General features: G+C 34.5%; 1 protein-coding gene across 4 annotated transcripts in view; it reads left to right on the top strand.

The window, feature by feature from the left end:
- grm7 (glutamate metabotropic receptor 7) overlaps positions 1-25,310 on the top strand; it is a 293,924-nt gene that overhangs the window by 215,224 nt on the left and 53,390 nt on the right. For all 4 annotated transcript variants that reach the window (XM_089118031.1, XM_089118019.1, XM_089118020.1 and 1 more), the window contains 2 exons: positions 1,038-1,238; positions 9,183-9,322. In XM_089118031.1, the coding sequence (XP_088974157.1) occupies positions 1,038-1,238; positions 9,183-9,322 (341 nt within the window). The remainder of the gene's footprint in view (positions 1-1,037; positions 1,239-9,182; positions 9,323-25,310) is intronic.

The raw sequence follows: 25,310 nt of genomic DNA, 5'->3' as shown, positions 1-25,310 counted from the left end.
CTAAATGTGGCTAATGCTAAAACAGTCACTTTTGTTGTACTGTTTCCACTCTTGTGGAAAAAAAAGTACACTTTAGCATACTTTTTAAAAGAGTATTATGTAAAAGACATTATAAAATAAACTACGAATAAAGTTTTGGTAACTTAACTGCATGTTATTTACAATTGAATGAAATTGTATTATAGTTTACATTTATATTAAAGGCACTTTATAGTTAAAATTGAAAGTTAAAAGCATTTATGGTTAACTAAAATATTTAGACAAACGTTTAAATATGTAATTTTGGTGATCAAAGATGAGTTTTAAGGGATACAATTATTAGTGGGACTTTAAATATACTAACTTTAAGTATAATATTGAATAAAAAAAACTGGTTAAATTGATGATCAAATGCCTTACATGTGCTTTAGTAGGTCTATGTTAGTTAAAACAATCAAATAAGTACTTATTTTAAGCACAACAAAATATTATTAAAACATTGATTTGTGAATGTATTTTAAAGTAACCTTTAATTTGACAAACACAGTTTATTAAAAAAAACATATGCGTCACGGGTGGTGAAGTTAAGCACCTTTTTCACGGGGTTATTAAAAAAAGCTGCGTGATTGACAACTTGTCATGTTATTGAATCTAATTTTAGGTAGTTACTCCCAACACTGCCTGTGACAAATCGCTGGAAATGAATCTCTAAACCACCTAAGATGAAGATAGCAAAACTGTGATACCATTAGAGACCAAAGTAAGATAAGCACCTACAATCTCAGGCATTGCTTTTTCGCCGTGTTAAAGATAGCGGCCAAAACCCGCCAAGGCTTGTGAAAGTGAATCTTTCAAATGAAAGATTGTTCCTTAAGTGTGATAACTTGTGTTGCTTTTGTACTTTACCTCACATTTGTCTTCAAAAGTTTCCAGAGTTGACTCCGTTTTTCCTACTCCTTTGTTTTTATGTGCTCCTGCGAGAGCATTTAGGCATCTCACTGCAGATGTTAGTAAGTCTTCACTCTACTTTGACTTTTCATTTCCTTTCTTCCTTCCAGGGCAAGAGCGAATAGGATTAGACTCCAAATACGAGCAGGAAGGGAAGGTGCAGTTTGTGATCGACGCGGTGTACGCCATAGCCCACGCCCTACACAACATGCAGAAGGACCTTTGTCCCGACCAGTCGGGTGTTTGTCAGGAGATGGAGCACGCTGGTGGCAAGAAGCTCCTGAAGTACATCCGGTCGGTCAGCTTCAATGGTAAGTTGATCTAGTCTAGTCTATCATATAATATTACATTTTTGTCAACATCTATGTACAGTTTATACTTTATTTTAGGTAGTGAGGCATCGATGTGAAAATTTAGTCCAGTACCGATAACCGATAATTCTTTATACTTGAAAGCTGATAACCAATATGTATATAGTATACAGTATATATATATATATATATATATATATATATATATATATATATATAAGATATATATAAGATTTCAGTTATAAGCTTTCAAATATAAAGAATTATCGGTACCGATTAAAACGTTTTTTTTATATATATATATATACACACAAAAAAACTATAATACTGGTACCGATAACCGATAATTCTTACTTGATAATTGAAAGCTGATAACCGATATGTATACAGTGTATATATATATATATATATATATATATATATATATACAAACCCAATTCCATAAAAGTTGGGACACTGTACAAATTGTGAATAAAAACAGAATGCAATGATGTGGAAGTTTCAAATTTCAATATTATATTTAGAATACAACATAGATGACATATCAAATGTTGAAAGTGAGACATTTTGAATTGCCATGCCAAATATTGGCTCCTTTTGGATTTCATGAGAGCTACAAATTCCAAAAAAGTTGGGACAGGTAGCAATAAGAGGCCTGAAAAGTTAAATGTACATATAAGGAACAGCTGGAGGACCAATTTGCAACTTATTAGGTCAATTGGCAACATGATTGGGTATAAAAAGAGCCTCTCAGACCGGCAGTGTCTCTCAGAAGTCAAGATGGGCAGAGGATCACCAATTCCCCCAATGCTGAGGCAAAAAATAGTGGAGCAATATCAGAAAGGAGTTTCTCAGAGAAAAATTGCAAAGAGTTTGAAGTTATCATCATCTACAGTGCATAATATCATCCAAAGATTCAGAGAGTCTGGAACAATCTCTGTGCGTAAGGGTCAAGGCCACATACTGCATCAATTACAACATCATGGCTGCGTAGAAGAAGGATCCGGGTACTGAAATGGCCAGCCTGCAGTCCAGATCTTTCACCCATAGAAAACATTTGGCGCATCATAAAGAGGAATATGCAACAAAGAAGACCTAAGACAGTTGAGCAGCTAGAAGCCTTTATTAGACAAGAATGGGACAACATTCCTATTCCTAAACTTGAGCAACTTGTCTCCTCAGTCCCCAGACGTTTGCAGACTGTTATTAAAAGAAGAGGGGATGCCACACAGTGGTAAAAATGGCCTTGTCCCAACTTTTTTGAGATGTGTTGATGCCATGAAATTTAAAATCAACTTATTTTTTCCCTTAAAATTATGCATTTTCTCAGTTTAAACATTTGATATGTCATCTATGTTGTATTCTAAATATAATATTGAAATTTGAAACTTCCACATCATTGCATTCTGTTTTTATTCACAATTTGTACAGTGTCCCAACTTTTATGGAATTGGGTTTGTATATAAGATTTCAGCTATCAGCTTTCAAATATAAAGAATTATCGATACCGATTAAAACGTTTTTTATATATATATATATATATATATATATATATATATATACACACACAATAATAATACCGGTACCGATAACCGATTATGCTTTATACATGATTCTTGAAAGCTGATAACTGATATGTATGTGTGTATAAGATTTCAGTTATCGGCTTTTAAATATAAAGATTATCGGTACCGATTAAAACGTTTTATATATATATATATATATATATATATATATATACACAAAAAAAATTATAATATGGTGAACAGTGTGCATCTGAAGTTTCTCAGCTGAAGGAAGTAATCCATTATTTATTGGCTTTATTATATATCGGCTAAATCTTCTTATTGGACCAATAACAATAACATAAAACAAAATAACATATATCGGCAGATACCGATATGATGGCCGATATATTGTGCATTATTTTAGGGTGACGTTGTTACTGTGTAATTACATAAATACGTACTGAGTGTTATTAATTAACTACGTATACTTAGATTTAGTGTCCGGCGTAGGGTTAGTTGCTTGTAATGATTGATAATTTACTGTTAGTTCAATAGTAAGTATGGTTTGTGTAACCATGCCATGTTAAAATAAAAGTCTTAATACTAATACTTTTAACATGTTTTTAATTTGTGAATAAAAAGAAAAGTTTAGGTGTTTTTGGGCTATAAAGGAAAACATAACATTTGTTATGATTATTTCTTTTACATTTTTTAAATTTTTAATTTATGGTTACGCAACATGACAGTTTCAAATCATTTCAAATGTATCAGTTCTAATCTGTGTTGCCGATACATTGTACATTTATATATATATATATATATATATATATATATATAATTTATTTCAGTAAACATCTATTTTTTTCACCTAAATGTTTTTTAATGGTTAGAATTTTAGTTTGAGATAACTATAATAAGTTTAAATGTCGTTCAAGCTTAAACTTTTAATGAAACCAACATGAATTCAAATTTGCACATTCTAGATTTTTTATATACTTTTCCTTTTTTTCTGAATTGGGAATTAGCATTTTTTGTGATGTTACAGACTCTTTTGTTTTTGTCAATATCGAGCAGATTCTGTCTATGGACAGATGTATACATTTCTCTTTGAAGCAACCTTTGTTGCTGCTTCTTTTGTGGGACTCCAACTTCCTGAATTCTTTATATCTCACATATCCCAAACCTGCCTTTGTGTTGGACCTTTGAAAGAGGAAACTTCCAAGAAGAAAGGAAATCTCTCAATAATGAACCTAATGAAGTGAAACTTTTGTAGTCCTGCAGCAGGGCACTGTCAGATCAAAGTGGAACCGCAACTTTGATGTCTGCATGATGGTGAGAAAATACTATTTTGGGTAAATATGTGATCTACCTTTATTTGCTGTTATACTCAAATCAGAATTATCAAAATACTTACTTTTAATCACTAGAAAACCAAGACTGATGGCAAAAACAGTAATGAAGAAGTCCTTAAGAATGTTATGCCACCAAACATGAATTGTATTAGAATCTGTATTGTTTTATTTATTTATTTATTTATTTTTAAGTTTGGGGAAAAAAAACACTGAAACATGCAATGGTGCAACATTTAATTGCGTTAACCTCATTTATTTTTTCTACAGTAAAATAATTTTACAAACTGCATGAATTGAATATTTTCAATAATATTTATTATTTTTTAAACTTTAAAGTACGAAAAATATTTGTTTTCCAGGCTGTTTTTTTTTTTTTGTATAAATACTTACATACGTACAGTATCTCGTTTCTGATTCATCCATCAAAACTTTATCTGATTTTGGTAAATTAGAGAGGAACTTATGATGAGTATCTTTTTCATTTTATGACCTGAAAAGAACCAAAAAAAACCCATCTTGCAATAGTATTGCATCAAAGCACACACACACACACACACACGTACACTCACACACTGTATTATTAAATTCATATTTCATAGTTTTAATACATGTTTGAGTTCACATTTTCTCTCAAATTTTATTGTTGATCATATCTATAAAAATTTAAAATTTGCAAAAAAAAAAGTGGCAGTTTGATACCGTTGCTTCCCATTGTTTTTGATATTGTTTACAGAAGCACAGTAATACTTGTACATTGTTTATAATTTATGACCATTGCCTACAAAATAAGAAAACCTTCCCTCCGGCAGACATATATAATTCAAATACATATCTAGAATGTATATTCATGCATGACTTATTTTATTGTGAAATGCAATGTTCAACTGTTGACTTGACCGTAAGAACATGAATCATCATGGAATATTGAATTTAGCGATGGATGTTATTGTTTTTAATTAATATTAAAATAAAAATTAATATTACATAAACAGTTATGCCTCTATACTTTACACTTTAAACTTCGTATTGTGTTCATGATAATGAATTTCTTAATGCAAATTTTGCTAATTACTTTTATTAAAAGTGTCATTTGTATTTCACAGAAATATGAATATGTCATTTGTACTGACAGAGGAATCATTAACCTTTGTGAATCTTTTAAATTGTACATACATAAGAAGGTTTTGGTTTTACACTCCATACTTTAAAATTGTACATTGAGACACGCAGGTTATGATTAAAATATAAATTCCGATCTAATTCAAACACTATTTGAACTTTTAAGATAGCTAGTTTAAGCAGTTTGCCATATATGAAAGTACATTAAAGGAGACAAAATAAAAGTCCCATTCAGGCAAGTCAGTTAACTCGGCAGGCATCTTAAAAAAAAATTGTAACGTAAGAACGGCTTCACCAAACTTCACCAAGTTTTTGATTCAATTTCATATTTGAAATTATCAATGAAATCGCACGAGAACTGTCAACTGTTGTTTCTAAACGGTTATGACAAAATACTCTCATTTATTTAGAAGGCGGGACTTATTCCGCCCTTTCGTGGAATACAAATAGTAATAAAAATGCACAGTCTTTATGTATTTAAAGTCTTCAATATTGACGGAAGAGTGCGTCATACAGTTACTTGTTTAGTAACTGTTCTTATTAATGAAATGATGCAGCCCTATATATGTCTGCTGGTTATTTAGTCATGTTAACTCTTGTGATGAAAGGATGAAAGATGCGAATTAAATAAAAAAGAGAGAGAGCACTCTGCTTGAAGTCGGGCGAATGACGCTTCTGGCATTTTTTCAAAGGGTTCCTCCAACGAGAACATAAAAAAAAAAGATTCAGAGGCTCCTCGCATACTAATAATTAATATGCTTATGAAGGTCTCGTCCAAATCTAATATCTACAGTGCAATTACTGTATAATATTGAGTAGCTTAGAAGTTTGGGAGAAGGCACTGCTGTGATGTGACGTAACTGGGACATTTCGCTACTGCGTTAAGACGTGTGTGAGGTGAAAAATGAAACGTAAATGATAAAACTCGACACCTGGTGCATAAAAGCATCCATCATTGAAGAAACATTTGAATGAGTTATCTTAGCAAAAGGACCACGGCGTCTTTGCAGACCCTCATCCGCTCTTAAGTGTTGCTGTCCTGTCGTTGTTATTTAGCTCCTGTAGTTTTCAGCATCTTCATTCTCCCCAAAGTCTATTAGTGGAATAAGACATTTCTTCCTTCTTCCCACGATGCCCTTTTAACTGCAGCTCGAGCAAACAAAATAAACCTGAAAGGCAGCGGGCGATGCCGAAGTGACTGGATAATGAAGGATAATGAAAGTAAACTACAGCGTTTTTTTTTTTTTGTCCGCCCATGTTGCTCAATGTGACGCAGCAGTCGACACTTTGAACAACAGGAAAAACTTATGTCTGCTAAATAAAAAGTCATGTGACCAACCAAGTCAAGTGGTGCAATTAACATGCAGAATAATAATAAAAAAAACAGGAAATTACATTGCAGACAGATGGAGAGATAGATAGATAGATAGATAGATAGATAGATAGATAGATAGATAGATAGATAGATAGATAGACAGACAGACGGACGGACGGACGGACGGACGGACGGACGGACGGACGGACGGACGGACAGACAGACAGACAGACAGACAGACAGAAAGACAGATAGACAGACAGACAGACAGACAGACAGACAGACAGACAGACAGACAGATAGATAGATAGATAGATAGATAGATAGATAGATAGATAGATAGATAGATAGATAGATAGATAGATAGATAGATAGATGGATAGATGGATAGATGGATAGATGATAGACAGACAGACAGACAGACAGATAGATAGATAGATAGATAGATAGATAGATAGATAGATAGATAGATAGATAGATAGATAGATAGATAGATAGATAGATAGATAGATGATAGACAGACAGACAGACAGATAGATAGATAGATAGATAGATAGACAGACAGACAGACAGACAGACAGACAGACAGACAGACAGACAGATAGATAGATAGATAGATAGATAGATAGATAGATAGAGAGGCAGACAGACAGACAGACAGACAGACAGACAGACAGACAGACAGACAGACAGACAGACAGACAGACAGACAGACAGACAGACAGACAGACAGACAGACAGACAGAGAGATAGATAGACAGACAGATAGATAGATAGATAGATAGATAGATAGATAGATAGACAGATAGACAGACAGATAGATAGATAGATAGATAGATAGATAGATAGATAGATAGATAGATAGATGGATGGATGGATGGATGGATGGATGGACGGACGGACGGACGGACGGACGGACGGACGGACGGACGGACGGACGGACGGACGGACGGACGGACGGACGGACGGACGGACGGACGGACGGACGGACGGACGGACGGACGGACGGACGGACGGACGGACGGACGGACGGACGGACGGACGGACGGACAGACAGATAGACAGACAGACAGACAGAGAGAGAGAGAGGGAGAGGGAGAGAATCTTCTAATACAGTATCTATTAAGTTTGTCACTTCATCTGTAAACAGAATAAACAGAATTATTCATAATTGAACTTTCCAATTAATAATCTTCGTGGATCAATGCAGAACAATAATTGCTGGAGAGAACTGGGAGGCATCTGTAAATCATTGTTCTCGATGAGGTTTTTCCCAGGATGAGCGCTCAGACACAGTAAAAGGCCGCACCGAGGCAGTGATCTCCTCCTGAGAGCGTCCTGGCCCAGTGCAGTGAGTGTGATGAGAATGTGTCAACAGGAGCTTCACCTGAGCTTGAGGAACACACTGATGATTGTGTTCTGGCAGGTTTGTGATGATGAATGCCAAGCCCTGCAGGTACAGCTCTTCAAACACGCGCTACACTGTGAGTGTCAGGACGTGTCAGTCTCCGCTCCTGGCCTAAGGGTGGCCTGATTTGTGTTTCTGTCACAAACAAACTAACTTTTTTTTCTCTATTGAGCATAACTCTTCTTTTTTTTTTCTTTTTTTTTTTGTCTACAAGGCATGTCAGGTTGTTGTTCTTTTCTTAATGCACACTCACCTAAAGGATTATTAGGAACAACTAATACTGTGTTTGACCCCCTTTCACCTTCAGAACTGCCTTAGCTCTACATGGCATTGATTCAACAAGGTGCTGAAAGCATTCTTTAGAAATGTTGGCCCATATTGACAGGATAACATCTTGCAGTTGATGGAGATTTGTGGGATGCACATCCAGGGCACGAAGCTCCCGTTCCACCACATCCCAAAGATGCTCTATGGGGTTGAGATCTGGTGACTGTGGGGGCCATTTTAGTACAGTGAACTCATTGTCATGTTCAAGAAACCAATTTGAAATGATTCCCGCTTTGTGACATGGTGCATTATCCTGCTGGAAGTAGCCATCAGAGGATGGGTACATGGTGGCCATAAAGGGATGGACACGGTCAGAAACAATGCTCAGGTAGGCCGTGGCATTTAAACGATGCCCAATTGGCACTAAGGGGCCTAAAGTGTGCCAAGAAAACATCCCCCACACCATTACACCACCACCACCAGCCTGCACAGTGGTAACAAGGCATGATGGATCCATGTTCTCATTCTGTTTACACCAAATTCTGACTCGACCATCTGAATGTCTCAACAGAATTCGAGACTCATCAGACCTGGCAACATTTTTCCAGTCTTCAACTGTCCAATTTTGGTGAGCTCTTGCAAATTGAAGCCTCGAAAATGGTTAAATCCCAGTAACTGAGCAGATTGTGAAATACTCAGACGGGCCCGTCTGGCACCAACAACCATGCCACGCTCAAAATTGCTTAAATCACCTTTCTTTCCCATTCTGACATTCAGTTTGGAGTTCCGGAGATTGTCTTGACCAGGACCACACCCCTAAATGCATTAAAGCAACTGCCATGTGATTGGTTGATTAGATAATTGCATTAATGAGAAATAATAATCCTTTAGGTGAGTGTATGGTTGATACAGTAGTTTCGTCTGACAATGTTGACTGCACGTTTCTAAATATGATTTTTTTTTTGTCTTTCGTAGGGAGCGCCGGAACGTCCGTCACGTTCAATCGGAATGGTGATGCACCGGGACGTTATGATCTTTTCCAGTACCAGATTAATATCAACAGCACTCCCGGATATAAAGTTATTGGACAGTGGACAGAAACTCTCCAACTTAGAGTGAGTATATGTGATCTAAAAAAGAGTTGTTGTGAGATTATGCGTTTCTGATTCATCCATCAAAACTTTACACTCGGATTTTGGTACGTTAGAAAGGAAACTTAAATTTTAGGCGAATTTAATTTATACTTTTTCCCAACTATGGGAACAACCATTAAGCGATGAAACCTGTTTAATGGGACACACTCAATACGCAAGAAAAAGCAGTTAAATAGTTGTACGTAATGTATTTTTTTGCTTATGTGTTTGTTTCTTTACACAATTTTTTCACAAGTTTTTCATTATTTATTTATTTACTTATTTGTTAATTATTGTAGTTATTATTTAAAGTTAGCATGTTTATTTATTTATAAATAACAAATTTTTACTATTCAGTTGAAACTTTTAATATTTTTTTTATATATATTATGTAGGCTCTTGTTTGTTTGTTTGTTTGTTTGTTTGTTTGTTTGTTTGTTTGTTTGTTTGTTTGTGTATTAGTCCATCCATTCAACTTAGAGAAAATCTTAAAATTTTGAATGCAATTTTTATATGGTTTGCTTATCTATTTTTTCTTAACGCTGTTATTCATTCATTGATTCATTCATTCATTCATTCGTTTATTTATTTATCTATTTATTTGGTTTTATAAATATATTAATTTAAAAAAAAAATTTACTTTACGATACAATTACTATACAAACGTTTTTAAAAAATTATATTTTGTTGCACACACACACACACACACACACACACACACACACACATATATATATATATATATATATATGAATATATACTGTATATACTGATATTTGTCTATTTATTGTATTACTTATTTTTAGTTTACTGTAACTGTGAATAACACAAAGTTTCTTTTCCTATTTTTATTTATTTAGTTTAGTTTTAACATTGTTTTTTTCATGTATTTTTAATATTAAGCCATTTGTAATAGATACAGTCGGTTGGTAAGGAACACTTTTATAATCAGTTTCGTCCTTCTGATCTAATATTGTCATGATGGAGCAACCGTTTTAAGAGAGCATGTTTGCAAGTAGTTTATTTATTTATTTATTTTTTTAAATCTTATGTATTTGTGTTGCTTTTTGTCAATTAGAATACTTTAGTGATTCACATCAGACTTGATGGTATAATTTTTAGGTCCACTCTCGCTGTAATTAAAGCTGTTTCACCTGTCATCATTTACTTTTCATATATTGAAATCCACAAAACTCATTAATTTCTAAAAAAAAATATGCTATGAAAGGATGTGATGGTGACATCATCTGTACTGCTACATCTCATTCACAACAACTACATTTAATTCCCTGACATCTGGTGTTAATTCATCCGAAAGATTTCTTTTTTTTTTTTTCCATAAAGGCAAAGAATAATTGTTTTGTCGCTGGAAGTATGCGTCTCATTGTATGTACTTAATATTTGTCAGGCTGTGCTCTCGCTTGGCCTCAATAACGCTGTAAATGGATTTGTCTTGCATTGTGGGAATCGTTTTTTTATGTGCCGCCTGTGAAAAGCTGTATAATAGAAGAAGGAGAGAAGAGAAGAACGGAGAAAGTGAGATATGCTTGTGATTCACATCTTCCTGCTTCCATTGAGTCTCAGAAAAGAAGTCTCACTAAGTCGTCTTCAAAGATCGCCTGCGGCACCCGCAGCAAATGTCATTTGCGCCTCAAACCCCCCGTCCTGGGCCCTTCACGCAGGAAATCCAGGAATCCCCGCTTCATTTTACGAAGGAAACTTCACTGCTTTCCTCAACAACCCGCGGATCGCACACAAATTATAAATGCAGTCGGTGCAACTTTTCAAATTTGCCTATTATTTTATCTTTATAAATCCTATCTTTATAAATAACCTTCAGATTTGAGCTTTAAACAATACATTTTCCCCCTTAAAACTACTTTTCGTACTCCCGAACGGTAGTATTTTGAAAAATAATGTGGGTTTTCTCCTCCCTAATTGACGCTTTCTGGATAGGATACATTCATGATCTAATAGTAAATGGATGGGTTTTTATAGTATTTTATTTTTATTTTAAACACTACTCAAGTGTGTGAAAGCTTCATTTGACTCGTCGTTGCCTTACGAAACAGGTATTTTTAGGTATTTTTAATGCAACAAGAACTTCTATGATTTTATTTATACACTGTAAAAAAAAATATTTTCATGATTTGTAACCACAACATTTTTTCTTTTGTCAAATCAACTTAAATAATTTATATAGTTCATATAACATAATATTTTGAGTTTCTGATGATTAAATCAATCTCCTTCATTGTATTAACTCAATGTTTCCATTTCAATGAACTTAAAATTTTAAGGCAACCAGGTTACTTCATTTTTTAAGTTAAACCAACAATATTTTTTGCAGTGTATTTCTGTCTTATCAAGCACTGTGTCTCCTTCACAATATTCTATCTTGTGCTTGGAAGGTGAGGAAACATTTCAGACTAGCATATTCAGATTTCATAAAATGAAATAATAATCCATCTTGACTATTCTTGACTATTTAGAAACATTCCCCCAATATAACAGCTACAACAAGCTTTAATTTCACAATTGCGAGTCTACATCGCAATTCTGACTTTATAACATGCAATTGCGAGATATAAGTTCAGAATTCTGTGATATAAAGTTGTAATTGTGTGTTATGGAGTCAGAATTGCGAGATATAAAGTTGCAATCGCAAGATATAAAGTCGCAATTTTGTGTTATAAAGTCAGAATTGTGAGATATAAACTTTTTCTCACAATTGCGAATTTATATCACAGTATTCTCACTTTATATGTCGCAATTGCGTGTTATAAAGTAAAAATTGAGAAATATAAACACACAATTCTGAGGTAAAAGTCAGAATTTTGAGTTTATTTCTTGCAACTGCGAGATATAAAGTCAGAATTCTGTGATATAAAGTCGCAATTGTGTGTTAAAGTCAGAATTGCGAGATATAAAGTTGCAATCGCGACATATAAAGTCGCAATTGCGGGTTATAAAGTCAGAATTGCGAGATAAACTTTTTTCTCGCAATTGTGACTGTATCACAGAATTCTGACGTTATATCTCGCAATTGTGTGTTTTAAAGTCAGAATTGTGAAATATAAACACAATTCTGAGTTAAAAAGTCAGAATTTTGAGTTTATTTCTTGCAACTGCGAGATATAAAGTCATAATTCTGTGATATAAAGTCGCAATTGTGTGTTAAAGTCAGAATTGCGAGATATAAAGTTGCAATCGCGACATAAAGTCGCAATTGCGGGTTATAAAGTCAGAATTGCGAGATAAACTTTTTTCTCGCAATTGTGACTATCACAGAATTCTGACGTTATATCTCGCAATTGTGTGTTATAAAGTCAGAATTGTGAAATATAAACACAATTCTGAGTTAAAAAGTCAGAATTTTGAGTTTATTTCTTGCAACTGCCAGATATAAAGTCAGAATTCTGTGATATAAAGTCACAATTGTGTGTTAAAGTCAGAAATGCGAGATATAAAGTTGCAATCGCGACATATAAAGTCGCAATTGCGGGTTATAAAGTCAGAATTGCGAGATAAACTTTTTTCTCGCAATAGTGACTTTATCGCAGAATTCTGACGTTATATCTCGCAATTGTGTGTTATAAAGTCAGAATTGTGACATATAAACGCGATTCTGAGTTAAAAAGTCATAATTTTGAGTTTATTTCTTGCAACTGCGAGATATAAAGTCAGAATTCTATGATATAAAGTCGCAATTGCAAGAAAAAGTTTATCTCTCGCAATTCTGACTTTATAACACACAATTGCGAGATATAAAGTCAGAATTATGTGATATAAAGTCGCAATTGTGTGTTAAAGTCAGAATTGCGAGATATAAAGTTGCAATCGCGACATATAAAATCGCAATTGCGTGTTATAAAATCAGAATTGTGAAATATAAACATACAATTCTGAGGTAAAAAGTCATAATTTTGAGTTTATTTCTCGCAACTGCGAGATATAAAGACAGAATTCTGTGATATAGTCGCAATTGCGAGAAAAAGTTTATATCTCGCAATTCTGACTTTATAACACAATTGCGAGATATAAAGTTAAACTTTTTATAAACTTAAAATAAAATAAATAAAAATAAACGTATTCTCGCATTTGTGACTTTATATCGCAGAATTCTTACCTTATATCTCGCAATTGAAATATAAACATTCTGAGGAAAAAAGTCAGAATTTTGAGTTCATTTCTCGCAACTGTGATTTTATATCACGCAATTCAGACTTTATATATCGCGATTGAAACTTAATATCTCGCAGCCGAGATATAACTTTTATATTTTTCATTCTGTGGCGGAAACAATCTTCCATAGAAAACAGTCTTTATCATATTTAAAGGTTTTAAAATTCGCTAATGGGTGGAAATGTTGTGCTAATGTGTGCGTTCTTAGCATCGCAGCATGGAATGCCATCGTAGCCGTTAGCATAAACCGTCTGGTTCCGTGTTCAGTTTAGCGTTGAAGTGGATAACAACAGTTTGAAGAAAATCTTGTTATTTATGTGTGCTTTTATGTTTTTTCATTTGGTTTAACGACATTTGAAGTTAACACCGTCGCCCCCTTGAGTCCTGAGGTTTCTTAGCACCACGATAACTCCACTGAGTCACAGATGAGGATCCTTCTCCAAGGATCTTCTACATCTCCCAAAGCAAATGTCATTCGCGCCTCATTCTCCCCACCGAGAGCATTGAATGGATCCCGCTAATGGATCATGTCTTTCCTCACCGCTGTCTCACGGCGAAAGCGTCCCTGCTTTTGGCGCCGTCTCAGAAAGCGTCAAGTGATGTTTTCTCCTCACTCACTGGGCACAGACGGCCATGAAAGGTCATGTCGCAATGAGCTGTACTGGGAGCGCTGATACTGAATGCATACCTACTGACTCTTATCGGAATGCCAGCAGGAGACAACAGCGGGTTGTTGGGTTTATCCTTCTTCCTTAGTGGGCTTGCGATAAAAGCTTGAGTTTGAATCCATTCCCAGAAAAGGAGCTGGATTATGTTGGAGTTGGTTATTATTGAATTTCATCAGGATGTGCCGTGGAAAAGAGCTCTAATGTGTTTTATGCTTGCTGCAGAAGTATTAATATTTAATGGCGCGCAATCTTTGCCTAGGATTTGCATTTTTGCAAAAAGCTCTGAATTTTAAAACAGGAACCTTGGGTTGCTTCTGTTTTTGTTACGTCAATGGACTCGCCTGCAGATTGGCACATGCCTTATTCTTTATGGTTCTTGGTGTAACATGACAGATGAGTCATGCAAATGGGCATATTTTTTTCTTCTCTTGGAGACCTTTCTTATACCTCAGGTGCCGTTTGACATGTTTCACACTAAAGATGAAGCTGCTGGATGACGTGGCAGCTGATTGGAGGATATTTGGTGTTTAATATACAATACATTGTCAAGGAAGACTTTGGACCAATGGGATTTCACTCTGGGCAGGGCTTGAGTGTTGATTTTACAATAGATCTATCCTTCAATACAGCTATCTCTTAAAATATAGCATGCAAAAAAACGTTTATGAGTTTTGGCCGTTCATTTGCGTTTTGGGGGCCGGAAAACGCAAACATTTGGAATCGACGTATTTGAAAACGATACCGTTATCGTCTTTCGTGTAAACTACAAAAACATGAATTTGTGAAAACGGTGACGTCATGCGCATGTGTATTAGTCGTGTTTCGTTACAAAGTGACATCGCCATCTACTGGTCTAACATGAATAACAGTGTTTTTAGTCGTTTTCGCAGATTCGTGTGGATTGTTTTGACATATTAATAAGGAAGGCAATATTCTTTCCATTTTTAGTTTATCGTTGTTTGTTAACTTACTCCTAGTCGAGCTCAGGCACTTCTGATTTAATTATGGTTTAGGAATATTACGGGTTAACAAGCTAAAGTTTGACATTTCTCAGTGAGAAATCTTTAGAGAAATTTTCAATTAAAGGAGTAGTTCACTTTTGAAAAAAACTTTTGCTGATAATTTACTCACCCCCATGTCATCCAAGATATCCGTGTCATTCTTTCTTCAGGCGAAAAGAAATTAAGGTTTTGATGAAAACATTTTTCTCCATATAATGCTGGTAACCAAAACAGTTCAAGGTCCAAAAGACAGTTTCAGTGAAAACTGCTCAAAGGGCTTTAAACGATTCCATATGATGAATTAGGGTCTTATCAAGCGAAACAATCGCTCATTTAATAAATAAATAACAAAGTTTAAGTTGTATAAGCTCAAATGCTCGCCTTGCTCTGTTCTGTGACACACGTTTGTGACTCTCCTGTTTGAACTCATTCATCAAAATGAACGAATCTTTTTTCGAGTCATTTGGTTCATGCAATGAACAAATTAACGCGGAAATATATTCGTACATTTTAATGAACGAGTTCGAACAGGAGAGTCACAAACGTGCGTTGATCAACTCTTATTGATGTTTTGATTTTGTTGTTGAATGAATTTTACGAAGCTAGACATCAAAAGTGTTTTTCCTTTTTTGATAAACTGCCTTTCAACATTTTTTAAAAAATTTTTCTTAAGAAATGAATACTTTTATTTAAAAAGGACACATTAAATTGCTCGATTTTGACAGTCACAAAAGTCAATAAAAATTGTATTATTTTAAAGATTGACATTCATCAAAGAATCATGAAAAAAATCAACGCATCATGATTTCCATAAAAAATATTGAGCAGCACAACTGTTTTAACATTGATAATAATCAGAAATGTTTCTCGAGCAGTAAATCAGCATATTAGTGATTAATGATTTCTGATTTAATGAAGGATGAAGGATCATGTGACACTGAAGACTGCAGTAATGATGCGGAAAATTCAGCTTTGATCACAGGAATAAATTACATTTTTAAATCAATTCACATAGAAAACTGTTATTTTAATTTGTAATATTTTTTCACAATATTACATTTTTTTTCTGTATTTTTGATTACCAAGATACAGCCTTGGTGATCAATAGAGACTTCTTTCAAAAACATACAAAATCTAAAATCGACCTAAAACTTTTGAACGGTATTGATGAACATCTCTTAAAACAAAAAGTGCATTTTTATGTTAAAAGCAAGTTGCGAGTTAAAATTTTTCCATTTTTGCTAACGCTAACCATGCCAGCTAGCCATGATGTCTGAAACGACTGAAACATCCACACAACTCTACACTGAGTTGATTGTGTGCCAGAATAGCGCATTGATGTACTGTATTCCCCGCCTCCTGCCCTTCCGACCTTCCTTACAATAAACTGAATGAGGGCCGGCAATCCACGATGAAAACATGGGAAACAAAGGCTTGGTTGACTTCATTCAGTTCACACTAAATTAATGGAAGGTATTTACACAAATTGAACATCAAGCGTGACATATAAAGGAGCAGTGTTTGAAAACAAAACCGTTCGCCCATTCTTCAATTTTAATTAGCTTATCATCGGATACTGTCCCTAATACCAACAGGGTATAATTATGCACTTCCCCGGAGTTTCAAACTTTGATTAGTCTGGGAGAATAGAGCCTATAGACGTCGAGCTAATTATATCTGTCTCGGGGATAGAGCAATGCGTCTTCTGTCACTTGAGGGATTATGGTTGCACTTTATTGGGTTATGAGTCACACTTGGTATATTTCTGCGATCACGCCCCCTCCCGTCTAATAGTTAATGTCATCCAAATCAGTTGGTCATTAAGACAAATTAAACCTTGCCAGAGCGATCTGGACTCTGACGTGGACACGAAAGGCATCGCATTATCCTATCCATGCTTTATCCTTCTAAATCAGATGCCTAGGCCAATTATACAGTTTCGTTTAGTATATACAGTGCCAACATGTTTGACTGTTGATGTTGTTTGGCTCTGTGATGATTAACCATTTCACACACTGAGGTCACTATAGTGGACAGCATTAACCCTCCTATTATCCTTGGGGTCAATTTGACCCCATTCAATGTTTAACGTCTATAAAAACATAATTTTTTTTTTTTTTTGCTTCAAATTTAATGACTTTTCTTAATTTAATGGGGACAACTCTGTAAACATAAAATTAACCCGCTAATATAAATTATACTAATTTTGTATCATCGGTGTTCCTTGGGGTCAATTTGACCCTAGGCTCTTTTAGTTGTATAATAAAACAGAAGTATAATATAATAATGTATGATAAAATGTCAACTTAAAACGTTACTTAGGTAGTCAACAAAGACATAAATTAACTGAGACAAACCTTTGTAAAAAAATAAAATAAACATATTGTGGAGGTTTAAATTACTGGGGTCAAATTGACCCCAGAGGGTAAAAAGTTTTATCAGATTTGAGGGTAAAAGGAGGGTTAAATAAGCTTATACAATTACTTATCTTAAAACATGTTGTAACATCAGGATCAATATTATATCATTGTTACATTTCCCATGCATTGATTTTAGATTGGGAGGAAATTCTGGTTAATCATAAGTCCGCTAAATTGGACATCATGCATCACTAGCTATATTTCAGCAACAACTCATACTATTACTGTGACCGTTGTTCTTGACATGTATTTGGGTTATTCGAACGTAATCTGCAGTTACATCTCAAAAGTAATCTGATTACGTAATGTGACTCGCTACTTCGGAAAAATCCACAATGTATGTTTGTAAAACAGTTTTGACCTTTTTCATAAATATTAAATAAATAATTATTTGACATTTAATACTTACTCTTTACTTGGTTACACCACATGACATTGAAACTTTTGATTAACTGTCTTTTCAAAACATCCATGACACACGTTTGACTTAATTTTTTGTTTTATGTATCATTTAATAAGTATTTGGTCACACCGCATGACATTTAAATAGTTTATAGTTTAATAAATTAAATTTTTTTAGCATTTACTACTAGTTTAGGGTTCAATTCTCATTATTAACACAGTCTCATCCCAAGAAGTCATATAACAGACGTCTTGGGACGTCTTTTGACCATTCGTCAACATCTGCCTTTTTAGGGTACCCTTAAACATCGCTTACATGACGATCCCGGGCCGTCATACAACTGACGCTTTACCTTTAACGTCGGTTAGGTGACGGGGTAGGTTTAGGTCTGGGGTAGGGTTAGGATCCGATAACGTCATCTAACCGACGTTAAAAGGCGGATGTTGACGTATGGTCAAAAGACGTCCCAAGACGTCAGTTATATGACGTCTTGGAATGACTGCGCTGTATTACTGGGATTTTGGCTGTTTATTAGTACACATTAATGTCTTATTCTACACGACCATATTTTACATCCCCAAATCCACCTAATACCTTAATTTAACAACTTAATAACTATTAATAAGCAGTAATAGGAGTTTGAGGCAAAAGTCTTAGTTAATAGAATTGGACCCTAATGCAAAGTGTGAAGTGTTCCAATGATCTTGCTAAATGCCTTTTAAACTATATTTTTAAAAAGTTTGCTCGCGCGGTGGATGTTCCTGCAAAACTTTTTGTGTTGAATAAACTATCAGTCTGTTAAATTAGCTTTAGCGTTCAGTGTCTAACAACATCTGTGGCCCCCTAGCAAGATCGAGGCCAATGAACGTCTGTCACTTTAGACAAGTCCTCCAGCATTCAGCACCCAAAACAGCATGAGCCGACAATGGATGAAAGATGCTAATTCCGCGTTCAGACCTGGATTCATTAAGCAAAAGAACAGATTCATGAAGAAACTTTCACATAATACATCTCCATATAGTCACGCCCCTTCAATCACGCCGTGTTGCGCTAATTTGCTCCGCAGATTTATGCAGTGGCACCCGTGTGTCAGGAGACCAGCTAAAAGAGGGGTCTTCCTCCACGCTAGGTAATTAGCATAGCAAACACTTGAACGAGGGAGCTCGCGGTGTCGGATCACATGTTGGCAAGTGACAAGAAGGCAGTGTTGGGAAAGTAAGCGCCGTGTGACACAAGCCAGAGACAATTACCGCGGCGGACAGTTTTTCAAACTCATAACGACGTCGTTTGAATGGAAAAGAAATAGAGTATCGCCACGCCTCTCATTAGCGCTACCAGGGTAACGTAATTAGCATTGGGACACGGCTTCCCACACTCGAACGAATTTCCATCCCGTTTCTCGCTCTCTGAGTGTGTTGAGGAGGAGGTGAGCTGATGAAGAAATGAAGAAACCAACCAGACCGAAGGCTAAAGAGTTAGATCTCGTCCGGTATCCATAGCAACAGGGCTGTTAATCTCATTAGGATAGCCACACTGCGCTTAATTACGAGTAACAGGACAGAGTACGGTGAACCCCAAAGTCCAAATTACGAACCGTGTGTCATGAAGTCTGGTGGGAAAATTGCTTTGGGTGGGGAGCAGATTTCAAGCTAATTACTCTTGCCACTTCATTGCAGATGTGATGGAAGGCGGACGTTAGCGCAATGCTAACGACGCTTAGTCCAGCTTGTGTAGTGGATAGTTGAGCCCCGGAGGTTGTCACAATGGTACAGAGTCAAAGTTTAAAACCTTGACCACAGATGTGCCGCAGTGGACGTATTTATGCATGCTGTGTTTGAGAAAGAAAGCGAGAGAGAGAGAGAGAGAGAGAGAGAGAGAGAGAGAGAGAGAGCTTTAATTCCTGGTTTCTAAGCAACTAGAGAGACTGCTTGGCACCTTGCGGAAAACTCTGAAACCTCCCTTGTGTGATTTAATACACACAATATCTGTATGGGTTTGTTTGGAGCTAGAATAGTTTTTTTTTTTTTTTTTTTTTGCATTTTGTTGACCACAACATTGCAGCCATATTTGAAAGAAGAATGGATTTGGTGGTACGCAGTCCACATAATAGTAATATGCACTTCTCTAATGACTTAATAAACATGAATGACTTAATAAAAGCATGCCTGCCATATCTAGAGACCGGAATGCCCTAGCAACCGCATGACAACATGATTAAAACTACTGTTAACACCTTAGAAAATGCATTGCAACATTGTGGCAATCGCCCATAATAAGTTTTGATATTATTTTTAGTCTTATTCGCATAAAATTTGCAGCTATTTAAAAAAACACACTCAAATTAAAAAAAAAAAACATGGTGAGTGAAAAAAACAAATAAAAACTATGCCAAACCACTTAGAAAGTAGCTGAAAAGTTTGGTTAAAAAATAAATATTTAGTGAAAAAATATGTATTAATTATATACTATTATAGTATGGATTACTATTTCGAATTACATTTCATTTTTATGTTTCGAGTTTTTCATTTTGATTTTAAATTAGATTTTTGTAATTTTGTCATGGGCTTTTCTGATTTTTATTAAAATAATTCTATATAGTTTTTATTTGTCAGGGTTTTTTTTGTAATTTTAGTACTTCAATTTATTTATCAGTTAGTTGACAAGGTGATATTTCAATTTTTTTATCATATATATTCCACAATTCCGACTTTTTTTTTTCTTTCAGCTCAAAGTTCATATCTCAAAATTTCAACTTTTTTCCTGACCTTTTTCTCACAACTATGAGTTTACATTTCAAAATTCTTAGAAAGAAATGTAAAAAGTGTGTCAAACTCATATAAATACGTTTTTTGTGTGTGTGTGTGTGTGTTAAAAAAATATCAGGCAAATGGTGGTCAAATGGTGGTAAAATGTGTAATGGTGTGAGTTTTGCATGAGCAAGTTTTGTTAATATTTTTATTCTTATTCACTTAAAATTTGCAGCTATTTAAAAAACACACAAAAAAACAACAAACAAACAAACAAAAACATGGGGGGCAAAAAACTATGCCAATCCACTTAAAAAGTAGCTGAAAAGTTTTGTTTATAAAAAGTATAAATATTTGGTGGAAAAAAAATGTGTATATATATATATATATATATATATACAGTATGTATTACTATTTTGAATAACATTTTATTTTTATGTTTTGAGTTCTTCATTTTGTTTTTAAGTTATATTTTAGTAATTTTGTCATCGGCTTTTCTTATTTTTATTAAAATAATTCTATATAGTTTTTATTTGTCTTTTTTTTTTTTTGTAATTTTAGTGCAATTTTTTTTATCATATATATTCCACAATTCCGACTTTTTTTCTTGCAGCTTTAAAAAAAAATGTAAAAAGTGTGTCAAACTTTTTTTTTCTTTTTTTACACCGTGTTAAAAAAAAATGGGCAAATGGTGTTCAAATGTTATGTGGTACGAACTCTCATAAACACCTACAAATATTTACAAATAAATAATTATCATTATTTGTAGAAAATACTTTTTTTATTACTGTGTACACTCATGTATTCAAGTGCAAGAAAATTTAAACTTTTTACTTGATGGTAAAAAAAAAAAAAAAAAAAAAATCCATAGCTTACACTGAACAAAAACCACTCACATTTTCTTCTTGAAATGTGACCCGCTCTGGCAAAATGGGTCGGAAGTCGCAACGTTCCATTTTAAGATATGGGCCGATTATGTGGAAAAACAATGAAGTAACAAAAAAAAAAATATTTTTGCTAATTTCAAAGAACAGACATTCAAAAATAATCTCCCAAAGTTTCGTAGTCCAGATAATTGAGTAAAGTTATTTAAATGACGATTAAAGTTGTCAAAGCTTTAAATTCGCTGAAATAAACATTGCTCTTCTCAACTCCCCTCGTCACCTCTGAGCATTTCCTGGGTAGCCTATCCGCTGAAACGTTGAACTCAAAGTGTTGAACTCACTGGAGGCTTCTAACCTAAGGTTTGTGAGTATATTTATCTGCAAGAAGAATACATGTAAGGCTGTAACGATCACGACACTCAGATCCACGAACCTGTGTCGCGGTGTGAGAGGACAGAATCACGACACGTCCCTTCAAATCCCGGAGTTATCCTTCACTTCCAGACCCAATGCTACCACATCTTTAAATTACTATTAGTATTATTTTAAGTTAACGTTATAAAATATGTAGACCTACACCACAAAACTAGTTAAATTATTACTAAATTGTTTAAAATTGGGCAATTTCAGCGTTATGGAGGAGATCCATAATTCCCAGATAATTAAATCTTTTAATAAATAGGCCTATGTGAACCACACTGCACAAACCAAAAGTAATACCCACCGGATGAAGAAGGGTTGACTCTCCCCATAACATAAAATCTTTTATTTTATTTTCCGTGTTCTCATGAGGAAAAAACAATGAAACGGACATGACCGTTCTCTGGAAGCAGCACTAAAACTTTCACAGAGCCTAAACAGAAAGCAAGCACAAAGCCGTTCTTTAAAGTGAATTTCGTTTGGAAATAATTTTATCTTAATTTAAATCAGTGTTTCATCAACCAATTACCAGGATTTAATCATTTTTAATTATTTATTCCATAAAACTTAAATAATTTGAGCTTTAGCCTGGTTAAATCGCATATATATATATATATATATATATATATATATATATATATATATATGAAGAGTTCAGATGCAAAAGCCTCTAAGTGCCATTTGAAATTTTCTTCTAGAATGATCATTTTTATCAAGCTTCTATATATTTAAGTTCAGTGATTTCACTTAAATGGCAATGATAACTACCTATTAATTGTTATTTAAGTGAAATTACTGACCTTAAATATACAAGTTTGATAAAAATCATCATTAAAGAAGAAAATTTCAAATGGCATTTAGAGGCTTTTGCATCTGAACTCTTCATATATATATATATATATTCATGTATTTGGTCAAATTAAGCTATAAAATAAATAGTTTATCTTTTAAAATGCAATTGATTTTGAAAGATATCAACAAAAAAACGGGCAAAAAAAACTTTTTAAAAAAGGGGCAGACAACCAGAATTCAAATGTGTATCTTTACAACCATTCAAGGTATGACTTTGACTAAGATATCATTTGAAAGCTTATGGTGTCCTCTTTCCATTAATACCAAAATTTTAAATTTGGGTCACTGTGACTCATTTTTCTGGATCAGGTCACAAAATATAAAAATGTTATTATATAATGCAACATTATGACTCACTGTGTAGCCATTGGCAAGTCTATTGTAAGTGCCCTGTCAAGGTTACATGAATACATTTAATATTATTATCTACCTGTCTACTTCGTGGGATGTTCTCCGGCGGGCAAACGCTAGCTCGTTCTTTTACCCTCAGGGTAACGTTATTTAAGCTGTCACCCCAGCTATGATGCTGGCCTGCCCACCGCCATGATTTATTGACAATTGTGCTAGACTCACAATTTAAATGCAGGGAAGGGAAGAAAAGGCCTGGCCGGGCCCGATAAGAGAAGAAGGCTCTGGGAATAATGAGGGCCATCTTCACCTCCTCTCTGCATTGCTAAATACACTCCGGACCAGCTTTCCGTTCGGCCAAGGCACGCTGGGAGTGATCCGGTGGAGCGTGAAAAAAAAAAACCCAGAACAGCAGCCATGGGACAAAACAACGCAGTTTTAAATGTCACACACAGCCTGACTTTAGTATGCAATTGAGTTTGCCTGTAGATTCGTACAATACAGTTTGTTTCATGTTTAATTCAATGCGTTATTTGCCGTTTTCATAAATTGTGAAATTCACTAGCAAACTCTTTTTCAGTGTAGAACATTTATCACGCGCCGCTGGTGATTTTTGGGGGGAACGTGGTTTAAGATGTTTTGGGCAATGTAGAAATGTTGTGGTTTATGTCATTTACTCATTCTGAACCTGAATGGCTTGTGATAGCGCAATGAAACGTAATTTTTAGACAGTGCGTCATACGAAGGAATTATGAACACATGCAAAAACAAGAGACTCTTGTTTTTACAACTCTGCTGATATACTGTATATATGTTTTTTTTTGTATTTGTAATCAAATAAATTAATTTGGTTCAAATATTACAGATCCCAAACTTTTGAACAGCAGTGTATATAATCCCAAAGGACATAAAGTGCCGTAAAGTATGATAAAACTAGTTCATATGACTCATCATGCACTATATCCCAAGTCTTTATATAACACTTTTCTGTGAGGGTAAAAAAACTGAGATGTAAGTGATTATTAACTGATAATGTTTCTCTGCCGTCCACGGTTAACTGCTGTGACAAGATTGAGTTGAGAACAGGATCAGTCATATTCTTGAATGAATTATTCACATAGCTTTTATGAACGGGGACTCAAAACAGTTTATTCATGAATGTAGCATTGCTACAGTACGTCTCTCATAAACTCACATGAACTGGAATGACTTCAGGGTGTGTAAATGATGACAGAATTATTTAATTTCAGGGTGAAGTATTTCTTTAATAAAAAGACTAATCTAACGATTGTTTGATTCAAAGGCATCCTAATCTTGCTGGGTGACGATACCCTATTATAATAAATTGAATGAACCGTTCAGGTTCATTAGCCTACAAATTGTAGCAGCGTGTTATAGTAATAGGCCTATAGCATTTAATAAACCTTTATCAGTGTTTATGATGACTGTAAACAAGGTTAATCTAAGTCAGGTGTATTTAATTTTGTTTTGCAGCATATATTTATTATATATTTATATATATTAAGCATTAATTAATTAATCGTCACCACCGCCAAATACATTCGTCGCCATCACATTATTGTCTTTGTAAAAGTTTTAGTTACCCTAGTTCTTCATTTCTTTATTAATTCCCCATATAGTCAATGATTTTATCCCGTAAAACTCACCAAAATTACATATTTATACGTTTGTTCCTTAAAAAAATTTTCTTGATGCCTTAAAATAGCTTGAATGTAACTCTACACCCTTGCCTCATTTCAGTATACGCGTTCTATGAATATGCAAATGAACCCCGCCTCCACTCACTCACTCAGCTTAGAGATCCAGTCGTTGACAATCACATGTTGATCTGATTGGTGACAAGATCGTTTGTGACGTCAGAAACACCAGCGATTTCAAACCATGTTTTTGAGACCGTTTTAAAGAGAGAATACTCAGCAATGCCGTCGACTTATGAATTTACACATGGTTTGTCTTAAAGCATATTAAAACACCACATAGACGTATAAACAACACTAAAAACTTGATTTTTTTGATTTTGT

Source organism: Pimephales promelas, chromosome 2 (assembly GCF_988280905.1).
Source record: "Pimephales promelas chromosome 2, fPimPro1.hap1.1, whole genome shotgun sequence".
NCBI lineage: Eukaryota > Metazoa > Chordata > Actinopteri > Cypriniformes > Leuciscidae > Pimephales > Pimephales promelas.
The sequence above is the reverse complement of the archived record's forward strand: the minus strand, read 5'-3'. Positions and strand labels throughout refer to the sequence as shown.